General features: G+C 37.7%; 1 protein-coding gene across 1 annotated transcript in view; it reads right to left on the reverse strand.

Moving 5' to 3' along the window:
• Positions 1 to 19,447, reverse strand: part of AGPS (alkylglycerone phosphate synthase) — a 53,257-nt gene that overhangs the window by 18,731 nt on the left and 15,079 nt on the right. The window contains exons 3-12 of the mRNA XM_032114152.1: positions 18,197 to 18,287; positions 13,728 to 13,848; positions 13,572 to 13,646; positions 11,910 to 11,981; positions 10,257 to 10,336; positions 8,583 to 8,663; positions 7,405 to 7,530; positions 5,256 to 5,364; positions 4,704 to 4,831; positions 2,036 to 2,087 (exon numbers count right to left, since the gene is read on the reverse strand). Coding sequence (XP_031970043.1) covers positions 2,036 to 2,087; positions 4,704 to 4,831; positions 5,256 to 5,364; positions 7,405 to 7,530; positions 8,583 to 8,663; positions 10,257 to 10,336; positions 11,910 to 11,981; positions 13,572 to 13,646; positions 13,728 to 13,848; positions 18,197 to 18,287 — 935 coding nt within the window. The remainder of the gene's footprint in view (positions 1 to 2,035; positions 2,088 to 4,703; positions 4,832 to 5,255; positions 5,365 to 7,404; positions 7,531 to 8,582; positions 8,664 to 10,256; positions 10,337 to 11,909; positions 11,982 to 13,571; positions 13,647 to 13,727; positions 13,849 to 18,196; positions 18,288 to 19,447) is intronic.

The raw sequence follows: 19,447 nt of genomic DNA on the forward strand, positions 1-19,447 counted from the left end.
TTTTGAAGACATATGTACAACTGTGCACAAATATTTGACACTTTAATTAAGGCTGCCTTAGTTTAGATTTCACAAGCCTATGGCACGTGGAAAATTTTTAAGAGAGCACTTCATTAGTTTTTATACCTCAAAACTAAGCAAAAATCAGTGACTTTTTTTAAAGTTATACCAAAACCACTGAAACAAACAGCTAAAAATGGTGCAAGGTAGGAGTTAAGCAATTTTTTCCTTAACAGTTACACCACTTGTGTGAAGCTTTCTACATAAAGCTAGTAATTGCTTCCTTAATGACAAACGGGGAACTAAAATTACCAGGATATATAAATGGTGTCTTGGAGCCTGTTAAATTAACATCTCTGCCTCAGGACTGGGTTTAATTGAGATGAAAGTCTTTTACTGTTTGTTCCATTGTTTTCAGTCACAAACAACTTCTGAACTCTCATTACTGCTTCACTTTAGCAGCCTGGCATCTGGCCTACATGCTGTGAGCCCAATTCATAAAAAGTTATGCACCATTTACATACTTCCTTCTAAAATACTTCACAAAGCATTTCCTCCTGAATAACACATGAACTTCAACAACTGACTACTCTTCCTTCCTCTTCAGCAAAGGGGGACTCTCTCTGCAGATACAAACCCCAAGGAGTACACCTACAAGCACACTTCAGTAAGCACACAGAAATCATGAAAGGACATGAATTTATTAAACCACAATCTAAAAATTTACTTCATAATGACTACAAGAAAAATCGATATTGACACACCTGAAACTATGTTTACAGGTTGTAATTGGTCAAATTGTGCTTCCCAAATAAAAAAGAAAGAAAAAGAAATGCATCTGCCTTCTGTTGCACATGTCTGAGCAGAACAGTGTAACACAAAAGAGTGAGCAAAGCAAGCAGCAAGGCTTGCTGGGCATCTCAGGTCTTACAAAAGACAATTTCCTTGGTTTGAAAAATGAAGTCCAGCTTTCTCAACACCATTATATTAATGCCATTTGAAGTTGAGATTCATCACTGAGGCTTCTGTGCAAAAGAACTTTCAGAAATTCTGACTTGTTGAAGTGCTATTAAAATAGAGATTTTCAAGGTCAGTCACACTTCCCATTTTCATCTTCTGGGTACCAAAATAGCATGGTCTCAGCAAGTTCTGCAAGCTATTAGCTTTTGGGTTGAGGAACTTTAGGGTCTCCATGAGAGTGTCTTGAGCCAGAACATATCTTCTGCCAAATTTCCTAGAGTTTAAAATAACAGCTTTCCCTAAGAATTGCTGAGAAATGATTGTTCTGCATGTTTGACATTGTCCTATTTAGGTGTTTGAACTAGCTGAAATTTTACAAAATCTTTTGTCTTCAGGAATCTTCTGGTACCTTCACTGACTTTCAATACCTAAAGCCTCACAGCTTAGATGTATTTGCACACAGTTACAGCATTTACAACATCTGATCTTTTCTTGAAAACAGACAGATCACTTTGCAAAAATATCATTGCCTCTCTACCACCCAATCAAACATCATCACATCAGAATATTTTCAAAAAACCTACTACTTCTAAGGAATCTGTTGAGATGCTTTCATGAAATTTAAAGGAATCAACCCACTTACCTTGAAAATAAGGTGCTGGCATTCTGATTTTTTTTTTCCTATCCAATTTCTCATTAATACTCTTGGGAAGAGAATGTTTCAAGTACTATATTTTAAAACTAGATCTCTGCTCCTTTACAGCAAAATAGAGGAAGTGACTTCAGAATTTCAATTTCACCAATAGACTAAATGTCAAGAAAGGAAACATAGCAGAAAACTCATGTATTTATACGCAGAGCATGGCTCTATCCTGACTCAAGTAGTTGATACTGCTTCCTCAAAGACAGGCTTCTGTTTCTGAAACCACATATTACGGCACTATCCGGAGTTTGAACTCTAGGTTCACTGCTCTCTGTCTAGATTTGAGCAAAAGAATTACTACCTGGAACAGACTCAGGCTACTAAAAACCCCTTGGAAACAAGTGATAACTCCACGATGAGCTACATACTTACCAAACTGAAACTGTGCATTGTCAACAAGGCGAATTGAAGCAGGAGCACATCTCTTGGAGGCGAAGTTAGGGGAATAAAAGGGGGGAAGAATAAAAAGATTATGTACATAGTTGGTTTTAAAATTCATTACAATCAAATTTGCATTTTAAAATAGCATAAAAGAAAGCACACTTTGATACCAGAGACCTCTGGCCATCATCATCATTGAAAGGGGGTTTTCTTTGAAAGCTTGTTTTCACTTGTATAGCAACATCTACTAAGTATGTCTAGATATAAGGCATTGAGAATTTTCAGTTTAACATCAAGCCAACACAGTAATAGTCCAAAAACTTTGATCTTCAAATTTTGAGTGTTTTTCTAAAACGGCACATGCACTAAAGATAGTACACTTTTTTAATACATCAAGCTTATGTTTCTGTGTAATCAGAGATACACACAATAAAAATCCACTGAAAAAGTTTAATTGTTGAGGGTCACTCTGGCATGCAGCTGAGCACAACACAGCTGCTCACTCAGCCCCCTTCCCAGTGGGATGGGGAAGAAACATCAGGAGGACAAAAGTAGAAAAACACATGGGTTGAGATGAAAACATCTTGGTAAACAAAATGAGAAAAAAACCCACAAAAGCATGATGCAAAAAGCAACCAATTACCATCAGCTGACCAACATCCAGCCAGTCTTCAAGCAATGGCAATCCCCAGGAAACTCCCCCCTCTAGTTTTATTTATGATCATGACATTATATGCTATCTGCCTTTGGTCAGTTTGGGTCAGTTGTCCCAACTGTGTACCCTCCCAGCCTCTTATCTGCTCCCAACATACTTGGTGGGAAGAGAGGGAGAAAAAGAAAAAGCCTTGACATTGTGTACACATTGTTTAGCAATAACTAAAACACTGGTGTGTTAACACTGTTTTGGTTACAAGTACAGAAGCTAACACCACACATGCTGCTATGAAGAAAGTTCACTCCATCCTGGCTAGACCCAGTACACTCATGCTCTGTCATCAGACTGCAATTAAAATCTGTACTTGGGTCTAGATTCTGCACTGTACAGAAATCTCAAAAACTGTAAGAACAGCTGCCTTCAGTTAGGTAAGTTTCTGGTCACGCATATGCCTACATCATATAACCTCTGATGGTCATGTCCAGTTATACTGAAATGTATGGCCAGAGGCATATGACAAAGTCTGAATTTTAGGCTAGTCATCATCTAATCACATGGATATGGAAGTACTCCTCTTCCACATCATTTGACATGTTCACCCTTCACAGTATCATTAACATGTATTTGGTCACACAAGAGGAAGAAAGAACATGAAGAACTAAGAGAGCTTGACAGGCAGGTCAACAGAAGAGACTGTGGGAGTGGTTTTAAATGAGACCAACCCACCCACAACCTGCAGGTTGATTATTCTTAGATTTAAGTGGACTGATACATAAAAGAAGGAGCTTTTCTGAAAGCAATCATTGTAATTACTATTGAGATTGATGCGAGGGGCAACAGAAGAGAAGAATAATAAGTAGTTCAGGCTCAAGTAAGCAGTGAAACAGCAGCAGCAGCAACAGAAGCTTAGAAATGGAGCAACATTAAGTGGCAAATAGTGCCTCTTTTTTCCCTCTCTAACTAAGCCCATGGACAGGAAAAAGACATGAGTTCCTTAATTGATTTTAAACGTTGATCAGCCAAATGATTAAGCATTCCCAAAAAGTCTGCTTTGGTACCTTTAACAAGAAGGACAAGCACCAGCAGTAGAAGCACAACAGAAAAACTGGCAAGTGCTGCTGACTAGCATATACATGTCATTCACATACCAGTTAGAACATCTGGCTTGGAACATTAAGCCATTAATTTAGACCAATCACTGGAAAAAATGTGAAGCTGTGTTTAGTTTGGCATTAATTAAAACATTTCTGAAATTATTTTCGCAATTCAGGGTACATTCTACTGTTCATATACACAATTTGGTATGTTTTGCACAGAGCAAAGCAAAGTTAGTCAATGGAGAAAGAGGCTAACCAGAGTAAGATTTGTTTGGAAGCACAGCCTTGAGGAAAACTATTATAGAACTTGGATACCTATGTACTTCTCTGCCTGAAACCATCTGACTGCACTATTCGCTAAATACTACAGTGTAAGCACAATTCCACCTGGAAATATCCGTCTCACCTGTCCATGTCACTGTGCTCCAGGCACTGATTTCTAAATACAGGCCATATCCTTCCACTGCATTCCTTTTGTTCCTTTACCACTTCAAAGCCATTAATTCAACTGCCTTTTATATGTATGCTTCAACTCAATTCCTGTCAACACTGGTCCCTTTTACACAGTCCTAATTAATCTGAGGGTAAAGTTCTCAGCTTAAGGAGATACAAAGCTGAATTTTTCAGGCTGCAATATGAAAACAACTCCCACTGAAGCAAGCCATTAAAAGGCTTGTCCATGTTTTGGCTCAGAATACCAAGAAAAGTCATAATGTGCTCAGTCCTCAACTGCGTAATTTCCAAAATCCTCATGGCCCATATCCTGTATTTCATGGACCATGCATGCTTATGAGATTCCTACTCAAATTCCTGGTTATCAACTGCCAGAAATACTGAACTATCAATACACCCTCCTACTGCTAGAATCCGTGTCTCTGAGTGAAGGCAACATCCAGCTTTTCTTTACCTGCTTTGCCACCTCCCTCAAGCAGGCCACCCCTCGCTCAAAGTTGGGGAAGACCACAGAGCCGTACTTCTGGTATTCAGGGACCGGGCGAATCTTTATCATAACTTCAGTAACCACTCCAAGAGTTCCTTCAGGAGAAAAGAAGAATTGTGCAAAATGTTTCAAGATAACTTCTTGCAAGATACCCAACTTAACATCTATCAGAATGTTGTAAGTTTACATAAATCAGAAATCCCAAAAATTCAGTTTGCAGTAGCAGGTGATTTACTCCTCACTTCTTACATGGAGAATTTTTACAAAATATTCTCTAAATCATGATCTTTGTTACTAGACTTGTAGGCTGACTCCACAGGTCCATTTAAAGCACGGTTAAAAGCTGCAACTTCACAGTCCTAATTAAGGTCTCAATGTATTATCCTAACGCAGGAAATTCATGCCTGCACAATGCCACCCATCAATACACTGGAAGCCACAGCATTAAAGATGCTCAAATAACCAAGCCATTACAGAAGCTGAATTAAGATGCAGTATGAGAAATTACTCTGTTTATACCTTCAGATCCCATAATGAAGTGATGGATATCAGGTCCTGTTGACATGCGAGGTACTTGACAATTTTTTTCTACTATTCCTCTAGGAGTTACCATTTTTATATGAATCACCTGTTTAAACAAAGTGCAATGACTATAAATACTAGCATTAAGCACAGATTTTTACTATATTTATTTTCTACAAAACACATGAAGTTTGATACAGTTTGGCTTTATAGATTTTAGACATTCTGTAGGCAATCCCATGAATCCGTGGACTGTTACCAACAATTATTTTAACACAGCATGGTTTCCCCACACAACAGATTGTTTGCATTCTATGACAAATCTTATCAGCTGTTGGCTACATGCAGGCAATACCAGTTAAAACTGTTTTGCTTCTCCGTGTAGAACTTCACAGATAGAACTTTATATATACCAGGATTTTAATCCAGAACATACATCATACTACAGAGGAAAAAAGTGAGGTTAAGTTTAAGCTTTGCTTAAGTTTTGCTTTAGAACTGCTGCTTGATAAAGCTACTGTAATTCAGTCATTGATTGCTACAGAAATATTTTAATTAGGAAGAAAGACAGAAGTAACTGTGTGAAATAGATTATCAATATAAAAGCTGCCATTAGACTGACACATGTGTAGGGCTAGACAGTTGCTTTTTAGAAAATATTTTCCAGTGTTACTGCTTCCAGCTTTATTCAGGCACATGCAATAGAGCCCACATGTGGGATTTTATTAATCCTCTATTCAATTCAATCCTCTATTTTATACCAAGGAAGGGCAGAGCTTCAGCTTTTCTTTAGTGGCACCTTTAAATGAAGCAAAAATTACTGAATTTCAGCTAATGGCTTTAAAACTTCCAAGCACAGGTAGCTCAGTAATTTTCACTATATGCAATTTATGAACCGTTGATTCTGCAGTAAGTGGGTTTTAGGCAGCTTATATAACACACTGCTTCAAGATATAAAGTTCCTCAGAAGGTAAACACTTCCCTGAAACATTCTCACTGTGCTATTTTGAAACTCATGAACTGTTCTGAATCAATTTTCAATCCTATTTCCTCCTAATGAAAATTTCAGAAGCTGTTTTAGCCTGAAGTTATGCCTCCATAATAGAAAAGCCTTCTGCTTCACAACTCCCAGTACAAGCAAAACTATACCATTCCGTAACACTTCAGGCAGCAGGGGAACAATGACACTTTGTAAGTGCTACTAGTTTTAGTTCAGCCAGGTCTATTGAATAAAAACTGTGTAGTTCCTGCCAAGCTCAGTCACTGACAGTGAAGTGTCACATCTGTGCACAGAACAAATATGTCTGGACCATGAGCTGATGAAAAAGCCTGAGGTAACATGGATACATTACCTAGAGCGTGCTGCAGGAAAGAAGGAAAAAATTTACACATGGAAGGGTTACTGTACAAATTATGAGAGAAAGCTGAAGTTTGAAGCAAAAAGGCAGTCAAAGACTGAACAGTGATGATTTATCTTCAATATATTCAATGCATTTGTTGTAATGGAAAACGTAGACTTTAAAATCAAAAAGCATGCTTAAAAGTCAAAGAATTATCTGAGCTAATATAAAGATGAAGCATTTGAATGACTAAAACAGATTCAAGGGTAGAATACTGCCATTCCCAGTCCACTGCTTCCTTCTCCTGGGTTCCTACAGACCATGTGGTGGCACTACATCTCACCATGTACGCCCACATGGGCAATTAGATCAGCCTACTGATTTAAAAAATACTCCTAGCCTAGGAGATGTAGGAAGGTGGGGAGCTTGCTGTCAGAGTTAGACAGTTCAACTAAATATCTTCAGGTACACACAACAGGTAGGAAAGAACATGGGACTTCTGGTAGTTTGATGGGATTATTACACTGGATTAATAGAGAGTCCAGAATGGTAGAAGACAGCACCAGAGTGAGGACAGGGTAACAATTCCTTAAGCTAGTCAGTGAGTACCCAAACGAAAATTACTTTTAGATCAGTGATAAGGATTATTACTACTAATACCAAAAGCAAGGAAACAAGCTTTTCAGTCAAGGTTTGATGCCAAAACTGTATCACACGAAGAACCACAATTTACTCTCCCATTGTGAGTCATTATAAAAGTTAAATATCTGAACAGAGAAATTAGAACAAGTATTAAAACTACTTACCAGATCTTCAATGTTTCCATAGATGTTTTTTTTCATGCCTGATGCTCGTGTTGCTACCCATCCTCCTAGTGAACTGAACTCCATGGAGTCTGGCTCATGGCCTGTACAGAAGCCACTTTCAGCAAGCTAAAGAAAAGAAAAATACATCCTACAGGTCCTGCATTGACTTAGTATTCCAAATTCAATATTCTGTATTTGTTTGGTTTGGTTTTAAGTAAGTATCCTGATCACGCACCCATTTATTCAAGTTTTATCTTGGATATGTACAACATGCAAATTGGTTCTGCTTCTACTGTGCATACCTGTGCTACATATCACCCTATAATACTCCTCCCCCGTATTTTAAAACTGAGAACTCTATTGTTCAAAACAAGGTGCGAATTCATATACATCTGCACAAAGTTATAACTTAAATAACTGCCAACTTTGCACAAATGCTGCCAATAAATAAGGCACTTAATCTCTTGTTCCTTCCATCCTAATGTGATATGCAGCAGGTCTGCAGAAAATTTGAGCAAATTGCCTGTACTTAATTCTCTCAAGGAGAGATGTGTTTTAATATACAGCCATCTGGTTGGGCTTCCTGTATGCAACCGTGTCAACTATTTGTGATGCAGATCATGCATTCCTGTACATTAAGTAGTCACTTGTTTCTCATTTTTCTGTATTAACTTGGCTTTGCCATCTGCACAGCACCTGAAGTTGACTGGATGCCCTCAGAATTACAACACGAAAGCTGTCAAACCGCAAAAATTAAAGGCCAAGCACCCTCACATTAAGTGATAACTGCATCAGAGCATTTGAGATAATCAATTTGCACTGACCAACTGATAACAATCATGTTGGACAGCTGTATTTAAGTATACCATATAACAAGGACCATTAACTATGTTCTGTTGTACAGAGTGGTTCTAACTTAAAGACTGAAAGTCATTTCTACATCCTCTCTACAGCGATTCATTTAGCTCATGGTTCTCTCTATACCACAGGAACTTGTGGCTTTGCATGTTTACTGGTCATGTATTAGGATGGGTGGGTTCCTAACCATTGCATGTAATTCTTACCAGCTGCATGAAAACACACAAGAATTAAGCTAGAATTCAATGATTTGGACAAGATATGAAGAATACCCAAGAAAAATATGAAAAAATACTAGAAATGTAACCAGATAAAAATACCTGCTTTTCCAGATCTTGTCCAACAATGCCAGCTTCTACACAAGCTGTTAAGTTTTTTTCATCTATCCAGAGGATCCGATTCTGTTGAAAAGCCAATCAAAACTACGAATCAGTGTTTAAGATTTTTGTTGATTTCCTTCTCTAATGCTATAGGATTAACATGCTTAGTCATACAATTTACTATTAATACCACTCCAGCTATTAGTTATTCCACAGCAGTGAAAGCTGAGGCTCCTTACTCCCCCCAACTGCTACACAACAGGTTTCAATTTATGAAGTCACCATTACAAGAGAGTAACACACTCGCCAACTTATACCAGGAATGTTTACAGAATAAAAAGCAAAAAAGCCAGAAAGAATTAAGTCAAAACTCTTACAGGAGTCTCCCCCTCACAAAATATGGGCTAACTAATTATTCAAAGCCAACTACTTCAGCTCCTTCAGTTACAACAGAAACTGCTTACCTGATCTCAGATGCCTATATGAATTAGTTTTTATGCAATATAGACCCTTCATATAAGTTGAAGATAACCACTAAGTGTCTATTAAAATAGTAAAGCTTCAGCAATCATCTTAACTGCTCCAAGACACACACATTTTAACTTTGACAATGCTTCTTTTCACCTTATTTTTCTTATTTTCCCTCTTCATTAATGATTACAAGAATTGGCTGGCCATCATTCAAGACACAGGGAAGTGGTTTATTTTCTGACTCAATGCTTATTTACGTATCTAGCTGACAAAAAAGCAAGATAGTAAGAATTAACCACATTTCCTTGCCACACCAAAACCTGACAGAAGTCAAAGCTATAAATCAAGGAGTTCAAATGAGGGCCTGAGTCACTACTGTACTCACTGCATTTCACTCTGCATAGGCACCTGAAGAGCTTCCTTCAATATGCAACTACCACCTCTGCAGAAAAAATCCCTTTGTTTAACTGAAGAACAACTGAGTGGAGAGAATGGAGCCAAAACCCAGGTCTTACCTTCAAGGCTAAAGGATTTAATAAGCTCAGCAGGTATTTGGAGGCAGTAGAGCCTCACATCAAAGATAAGAGCTGTTTCCGAAGCATCTCATTACCAAGTAGCCATAAATCTATCACTTAAAAAGTACAAAGCTCCTTCATAATGGAAAGATGAAAACTAGCAATAAATTTTACAGCACTTCATTTCTAGACTGCCATAAAGCTATGAACTTCACATTCTCAAGATGTTATCTACACAAAAAAACCCAGTTATTTCTTGAAATTTTATCCTTCAAGTTGATTTATAGATATTAGGTCATCTTATCAACGTTTGCTTTAAGTAATTTGAAGTCTAGTGCAAAAACTAGTGAAATTTGCAATAACAACTTGCTCTTGGCCTTTCATTTATCCTCAGATACAAATTCCAATATAGAAGAAGAGTCGCTTTCTCTAAGTTTCATCACTTAAAGTTGCTATAAGGCTTAACAGTGATTTTTTTTTTATTAAATATATACAGAACATATGAAGTAGTACAGACTAATATCAGAAAAACAAACTGAAGGAGTACCAATTTAATCATCGTGGTACAGATCAATATTTCCATCCCTACTTTATTCTGGAACATAAAGAAATGTCATTGTCTAGTGATCACCCAAGTAACTGTAGGATAATTTTAAAAAATCAAAATAAAACATTAAGAGAGACATACCATTTGTGATGTATCCAGTGAGACAATTGTTCTTTTTTCTTCTTCAGGACATTCAAGGGCACTAGAGACACTTGTCCCTCCTGAAAATATGGGAATGATATTGTGATTATAAAATTCTCAGGTAGATTTTCTTCCAATACCATGCCTCTCTCCCTCCTTTCTGATACGGAACTGAATAAAGAAAGATCACTAAAGTTAACTGTCTGAGGCTTGTGATTAGCCTGTTAAGGCTGTCGCCTTCTCCCAGACTGGGTTTCACAAAATCAAGGCAGCAGTGGAGCTGGACAATGCTTTAGCAGCACTCCGTAACAAATGTGACATTCTGTGATCATCTCAGCTGCTTGTGTTAAGCCAAGCACAGAGCTTTAAAACAAGGAAGGATGAGAAATTACAAAGCCATTCAAGAAACAGAGAACTATAGTTGCTATATATTCTTCAGATATCACTATGGAAGCCACTACACTTCAACCTAAAAACTTGGAATAAGAAGTCTGTCTAGTACAGAAATGTAATACTTATCTGAAACCAAAAATACTGAAAGGGTTTAAGTATAAAAAAAAAAGTATAAAATCAAGCATCAGACTTCTAAGAGATTTCTAATGTATCTTTCTAGGATGTCCCAGAAGAGCTTCCAAGAAGCCTTTTGTTTCCCAAAGACTGTTACAGGCATAGGAGAAGAGAGAGTATGATGCTTGAGATCCACAGCAGCCTCCAAGAAGAACAGCCAAGGGAAAGTATAGAGAAAGCACCAGCTAATAAAACACCCTGCAAGAGCAGTGAAGGCCATCACCTTTGTTTCCAGTGATGGAAAAGGTGGCATTTTCCTTAAATACCAACCCCTACTGTAGTAACTTCACAAGTTGACTGTAGGTTACTAGAAAAAAACTTGGAAAATAACCTGAAGATCCTTCTGTATCCTGGTCAGTGAACAAGAAATAGTCAATATTGCTGCTTTCAGCTCTGTCAGTTTACTAGTGCTAGTTAAAAGGTGTCTTTTAGCAGTCTTGAAGCCCTCTAGATGCATCTGGCAAGGGTGAGAGTGCTTAGAGAGGAACCAGCTCCACGAGTTTGGTATCGTCTTCAAGTGAAATACTCATCTTCTCAAATAGTTAATGCCCTTCTGCAAGGGCTGTACTACAGCATAAGCAAGTACCAAGTAAAACACACAGATTTATACCACAGAATTAAGAATTCTTAACAAAAACCTTCTCACAGAATGAGCTAATGAAAGCCAACCCCCCATGTTTCCTGAGCGCTATGTCAAAACAAGGTAGCTCACAACTCTACTTCAGCAGGCTTAGAGGAAAAGACATCCACACTGAAAACCTGAAGTCCTTTACTAATCCTTTAGGCTGAGAAGGACACAGACAGTATAGGCCTTTAGCTGTACTCTATCTGGAACACTTCCTGAAAACCCCTTGCCACAGCAGTCTCTACTGAACAACGTCTACAAGGAAATTATAATAATTTTGCAGTAGTGTTTGACCACAATCCTCTCTGAAACGTTGAGCTTCAACAGTGCAATGAAAAAAACTAATTTATACATGTTGTGGGAACAAAGCACAAGTAATGAAGAACACATATTTAAATTGAAGCAGAAGACATTTTCACTAATAACCTTAAACAGGTATGAGATTTCATAATTGCACTTACCACCAAATGGTATTATGCAGAGATTATGTTTGCAGGCTAATTCCACAATTTTAACTACGTCTTCATGGCAAACTAAAAAAGTACAAACAGTTAAAAAACAGGATTTGTGCTTGGTACTGTTATTTGTGCTTATTACTAAATATTGCAGTCTGAAAAAGCAGCAGCTCCTTTTCTGACACCAGCAAGGAAGACAGTTCAAAGTTAGGCACTAAATAAGAGCTGGGCTCAGAAGTATCACTTAGAGAGTAAGGTTTAGACTTCAAAGAATTCTACGTTTGAGAACTAACTACAGTCTTAGTCTCTTGCCCTACTCATGGATTGAGAATTCCCACAAATTCTCAGGGCAAGATGGGCCACCAAACATTAACAATTCACCTAGGTATCTTGGAGAACAAATCACATGTAAAGCTTTTATTCAAAATAGGCTGTCCAATTTATTTTAAGTGAGAAATAAGTTTCTTCTGAGAGATGAACAGCACATCTTTTTCTTCCTGGCTGACATTCAGTTTCAGAAGTGGAGTTGCTGATGAAATCTAGTTTTTCAGGATGCATTCTGTACCTGGTCAAAGAGGGAGGCGGAAATGCTTGTGCACAGCCAAGTAAAAGGATCGAAAAAGAGATCAAATACATTCCATACATGAGTTTGTACAAACAACAAAGAATTAGCAGGACTAAATAAATAGTTTCCAAACTCTGGCTACTTTGCTTTTGTCATACAGAGCTGTTTTAAATGAAGGTAGTCACTCATTTTGTTTCAGCTGCTTTTGGAGCTACACAAAATAGAAGTTCTGGCAAGTACTGTTCACAGTCACCAGAGCTGTCAAGTACCTGGCCTCAAGTAATGAATTTCATCTTACAGTGCCTCTTTTCATGCTTCCCATTTTTTCCTCTAAATAAAGGAGGCAAAACTGAGTACGACTAAGTTCTTATAAAAAATTTTGGGGTTTTTAATGCAGTGCAGCTATCAAAGTTATAAAAGGTAACGAAAGAGTTGGAATCATACAACTGAACAGAAATTGACATTTACTTAGATCAAATGACCTTTTGGTTCACTGCTGAAGAATGGTACATGAAGTAGTTCGAAGTGACCAAAGACACATGACTCAAGTAAAAAATAAGCATTTGTTCCTTTTACTAGACAGAAACAAACAGGCCTAGCCTATACTCAGATTGCACTGCTCTTCAAGTCATTGATCTTTTGTAAAGTGTTCTGATAGGATTTACAGGTATTATACTTTTTTTTTACTGAAGTACAGAATGTAAAAAAAAAAGTTCTTAGATACAAATATTTCACTACCCTTCTGGCATCATGTACACCTTGAACCCAAAACTGAGACTGCCACTTTTGACAACTGCTCTTGCTGAACATACACGTTCACATTACACTGTGGTTACTTAAGTGATGAATTAATCTGTCAACACAAACTTCAGCTATATTTAATAATAAATTGACTTCTCTACAAAGTGATGGGATTTCACAGACCCAACCTGCAGTCCAGATGCTAAAGAATCATGATTACCACTCACGAGAAAAATCCTTCAGTTTCTGTAAAGATGAGTGAAGTCAGTGAACCAAGAGACAGCTTTCCCCTGACTAGAGAGCACAGGAGTTTAGCAAACAATGGCCTCCCAGCTCAGAAGGGAGAAGATGACAAAGCTTACCAGGCCATACAACTATATCAGGAATTCGCTTAAACATTCCTTCCCTGAGTACAAATATCTCGTGTAGGCAGTGACCTGGAACACAAACAATAAGTTAACAAGTTCAAACACGGAAGCATCAAAAGCAGCACAGTTACACAAATGAAGCTCTCTTACCATGAGCTCTGAATACCCTATCTTCTGCATCCTGGGAATATGAGATTTTAGTGGCTCTAAGATCCTGAAGAAATTCTTCATTTACAATGGATGGAGGTACATCATTAACATTTAGGGATGCCTACAATACAAGAAAATAAATTCATTAAAGATAGGCTCACTCTTACAGCATTGCTGTACAACAGAAATAAGAAAAAGAGGCTAACGCTGACTGATACCCAAACACAACTATTCCAGATCAGAAAGACATCAGTTCTCCTTCATATCTTCAACCACCAACCCAGCTTGTCCTACTCTGCACACAAGAAGTTTTATTTCAGTAGCACATTCTTACCTTTCTTTCTCCTGATAAATCTGGAGAAATACGTGAGCTTATGAATGCATACTGAACAAAATATCTCTTTTTAAGACTTTCCAAGGTACTACAATACATACTAAATCCACTACACACTGCAAATTCTTCTACTTACAGTTCTGTTTTCACTAACCCAGTCCCCCCCTTCCTGTCATGTACTGAGAGTTAAGTCCAAATTGGACCAAAGCCTAATCAGAAGTCCAGTGCTAGGTAAAACTAAGTTTGACTGATATAACATAACTGGCACACTTCAAGCAGACCTCACCTATAAGAAAGACCATAAAATCCATGTTGAGTCACAAACATGCAGGTGTTTCCAGAAAGCCTCCATCTAAAGTCCTGACCAACACCTTGGAAAGGTGTTCTTCTTTTGAAGAAGCTACACAGGACATTTTGACTTACCAACAGACCTTGAATCAAGATTCTGTAAGTCCAGAGGGAAAACCTTAAAACCTGCTTAAGATTTTCTAGCAGCCGATTCTTCCAGGTTCTTCCAACAGATGTCTTGTCTAAGTACTCTAACAGCTTCTCGGAGTGCAGACATACCCACTTAACTCTCTTTTCTGAACTCTACTTTAGATTATTGGTCACATAAAAACATAGTTCATGTGTCAACTTTTTAAACCCACTCAGATAACAAGAATTCTTTACAAGATTCAGTTTAAAAAAAATACTTTGCAGACATTAAGTTCAAGACTTTTATGTGCTTTGAAGATTCCACGAAGACCATGCTTTTTTTTTCTCCTTAAAAATGGAGCAAATGTGGGTAATCTCCCTAAAGGAATACATCTTCTATCACAAATGGCCTCTGGTTAAAGAGTTCTGTAATTAGATAAAAACCTTGTCTGACGACTAAAATCTAACTTCTTGACTTCAAGTCTTATTTCAAAAGAAAATGTTGGTCAAGAAGCTTATTTCCTGTTAACAAAGTTCATCAAGTGTGAGAGCAGAACTGAAAGTTTTTTTACCACCACATCTTGTATTTTAAATACATTTTTAAAAATCAGGGATTGAACAAAAATCAGTTAGATGAGTGCAATGCTTTTCACACTTCTGCTATGAAAGCCTTGCTGGAAAATTAACTGACACCAACCCAAAGAGAAGAATGCGCTTGCACTTTTGCTATAAAGCTCTCAGGAAAGGTTTTGGGCTGCCTAGTGATGCCTGAAGGAGCTAATTTACAGCCCCACCATCAAAAAGTATTTTGAAGTAATGTTCCACCTAGTCAAAGAAACTTAAGACATCTCTCTGACAAGCCTTACCTATGCTTCTTGACAAATACAAAAATAGAGTAACAAAACGGAATTCACTTTGCTTTCATCTTCTTAAGTTTGTCTTCTACAAAAGTATACTCACACCTCTAAGTTTTCTTTCCTAGAAGAGAGTTTTGCCTATCTTTGCTCTACATAACCTCCAGAGCAGCCGATACTTTTTGCCATTATGGGTCTTAAGATAAAATCTTAGCAGAAAGTACCAGTTAACAAGCTAACAGTAAGGAAATTGCAGATTAATAGTCTCCCATCTGCCACAACAGCAGCAGTCTATTCTGAATGGGTTGAGTGTCAAAGTTGTGAGAGCTGAAGAAGGTAAGATTTAAACTTATCAGGAAAGTTGTATCATTGTGATGAAGCATTCACCCTACAAAAAACTATGTAAGTTTATGGAGAAACTAAGAGTACTGACAGGAATAATTCAGAAAGAAATAGCTGCATGAGACGTTCATTACTGACAGCTGACATCATTCAGAGGTTCAAATGGATAGCCAAAAGTTTGGGTTAGAATTTTTATAAGGAACATGTGACATAATAAAAATGCAGAGTGACTTGACTTCTGGAAGAGGATATGTGCCATCCTGACTTGCTTTAAGGATAATGCCGTACTTACTGAAATAAGGTGTCAGACAGCTAAAAAAAAAGCCATTTCCCTCCAATATATTCACCTTGTCACCTACAAACACAAAAGCTGAAATTAAGTATTGTTAGGTGAGAGGCACTCCACTACTGAGACACCTTGATTTTAGGAGCCAGTCACAGTAAGCGCGACATAAATCTGGTCTTGAACTGCTGCTCTTACTATTCTGCTATTAATGCACATTCACACAGTGCTGCTTGCTAGCCCAAAGGACTCTGATAGCAAACATGAAAAACAAACAAATAGGTACCAAATAAAGATCTTTAAATCACTTGTTTTAAGAAAAACTCTTGCTAGCTATGTTTACATTTTATATTTTAAACTTTTGTTTCTTGATGGATTTCCATAGACAGAACTATTTCATATCAAGTTGAACACTAAGTGCCTGAAGATCTTTGTTCTCTGTAACAAGAAATACTTAAAACTATAACAATTCTTCACAGATGGTTTTAAGTATCTTGATTTTTATAACTCTTCCACAAGCTTTTTAATCTTTTAGTTTTAATCTTCAAGATTAAAAAGTTAGTATTTATCTATAAAAATCTTATGCACAGTGACAAACAAAAATATACCTTTATTTATTCTCACAGGACTGAAATATTTTAAGATTTGCACCCTGAAAAGCTAGTCAGGAAGCCTGTGTGAACTAGGTCTAAAGTGCTATCTATGTTAAGTCTGGTCTGAAAAAAGAAACAGCATCAACAGTTCTTGAACATCACAGAAGCATTTACATTTACTGTTGTTAATTAAAACACAAAAGTCACATGCAACAGGGAACCCTCCAATCTTATATGACAGAGGCAGGAAGAGATGGGATAGAAAGACAAATGAACCAAGAGACCACTTTCCTACTGCTGTTCCTATACACAGCTTTCTTCATGCTTAGGTGATAGTAGAAGTTGAAAACCCAGCACAGCATGACAAACTGAAATATACCCTAGGAGTTATGACAGCCATGAACATGAGGGACCTGCAGTAGTACTTGAGACTAGCTATGAGAAGTCCAGGTATATACTGGAGACTCCAAAGAGTCCTATCCCATATCAAGGTAGTCAGCCTGCTTCAGATCACAAGACCATCAAAACCAGAGGAGCACAACATAACAGAAAAGCACTCAACATTGCTGGCAGATATCCTGAGGAGCTGGTCTGCAAGACATACTGTGGAATCAGGGTATTAGTAAAAAAATCTGTACTTGTCCTTCAATTCTACTTTGCTCTATCCTTTCTCTACATGTAAAAAGGGAACAGTTCTCAAGACCTCTGTTCACAGCACGTTAAAGCAGCTGCCAGTTAAGACCAACCCTGGTCAACAAAAACACACCCAGATGAATCTTTCAAAATATATTGGCAGATGGAGATCCTGTAAGTCACAGCAGATGAATTATTGTCTTGATGAATAGAAAACTGAAGAAATGTTCAGGTTTTCAGGCCCTATGAGATTGCCTGCTTCAAAGAAAATGCGATCTTGAACTCATTGACTCAACCAATGGATGGGTTGTAGCCACCCATTACCCAAAGCAGGGCTGCTACAGTCACAGTACAAGCACAGCCTGTTTCCAATACTGCTTTAGCAGCTATCTTGTCAGGAACCTGAAGCTTCAAAGGGATTCTAATAAGGGAGCCAGGTCTCCTGACTCTAACAAAAGTTACTCTTTCTAAAAAGCTAAGTATGTATGACTTACAAAACCCAGAGCATTCCCAACGTGTTATTTTTCTGAAAACGTTCAGTTCAATCTTGAGTATTCTGGTAGTCAGTTTTCAGCACCCAGACATGGAAATAAAAATTACTGTCAAATAAGAATTTTGACATCTTTCAGTACACCGAAAACACATCACAGTTTAACTGCCCTGTATTTTCTTTGTTATCATGAATAACATTCATGTTGTATAAACAATTCCCTCTAGGCTAACAGTTTCTACAGTCTTGAAATGTAAGCTACAGACAGGACAAAAAACTCCCTGTGTTGGGAACTTTCATTTCAATACATGTTCTACCAGTTATCCTGAAACCACAAGTCATGCTAAGACATGTAAGGTTTCACATAGTAGTTCTAAACGAATTTTTTTTCCCCAAAAACTTGGAGGTAGTAATACACTGTATTTAAATCAATTATGTGCAACAGCTGAATCATCTTTAACAGTGTGGTCTTGATTATCACCAAGACTAATGTTCAAAAGAACTGGTTCAGCTATTTACTTACTCTAGAGGTAGTTTTGTGCTCCAGACTTGCTCCAAAGGTTTTTTCTATCCATTCCTTAAAAGTTGGTAATACCATACCACCTAATCTGTACCTGAAAAGTCAATATTACACAGGGTCATTTTAAATTAAAAGAATGTATGTCAGATACATTTCTTTCAATTCTATGTACACACAAACAGAAGTTTTAAACCAAACTCTTTACCTACAAGCCTGCAAAGCTTCTGCACATTTACTTTTCATGCAACCGCATATTTCATTGTATTTAACTGTTCTTTACTTCACACAGAATCAAATAATTTGTCAGCATGGGATCACTTTTCTTTGGGCATAAGGCTTTTCAGTTATCCCACCCCACCACTCTTAAGAAAGGTCTCTCCCTTGCAGTAGTATAGAAAGCAGCACCAGAGTTTACAAGCCAGTTACAGAGGACACACTGCAATGTAGTCTCAGACACACAAACCCATTTCAGTACAACTTACGCTTTCAAGAAAACAGAAACAGTATGAGGTTGCCCCTTCATCAAAATGCATCAGAATCCATCAAGCACTGTAAAATTATGTCCAGCACAAACTGTTTGGCAAGAGCTTAGCCATGTGACAAATGCAGACTTACAATGGACAGAGGAGCTGGTTTTGACCATGTGCACCACATGTGAAAACACATAAGGCTGGGGACACACTGGAAACAGCTAGAAACTACTGCTATTAATTGTACACATATACACACCTTCAGCACATTTATGTGTGCAAAACTATTCCCAGAAGAGAGGAGAAATAAGATCTTCCTTTGATATTAAGAGCTTTCAGCAGCTGAGAATCCTTACCATAGTTTTCACCTGGGCCACTGCATTAGACCTAATAGGGTTGTCCCTCTAAGATCAGTCACTGTAACTCCAGTTATGACCCTGTCCTTCACAGCTGGTGCAACCAACTCTACAACTGAGTCACTTGTTACACAGAAAGATCAATTCTTTTTGTTTCCTCATCTCTACTAACCCCCCAGCTCTTCTATTGACAAACCCCCTACTCTACTCCTAGAACTAAAAGGCTATACAACCTTATCTCAACTCAAGCTAGACTCTTCAGCGTGGAAGACAGTGTTCAGTCATTCCTTCTGTGACAGCTGTTACCGTTTCATCATACCCATACAGAAATTATGTGAATTCTGTGAAAAGGAAAGTGCAATAAGTAATGAAAGTTTAATGCATCTGCATCAAGAGTTTGCAAGGAAGGCAGAGACCCAGGTCACCTT

This window comes from Corvus moneduloides, chromosome 7 (genome assembly GCF_009650955.1).
Source record: "Corvus moneduloides isolate bCorMon1 chromosome 7, bCorMon1.pri, whole genome shotgun sequence".
Taxonomy (NCBI): Eukaryota; Metazoa; Chordata; class Aves; order Passeriformes; family Corvidae; genus Corvus; species Corvus moneduloides.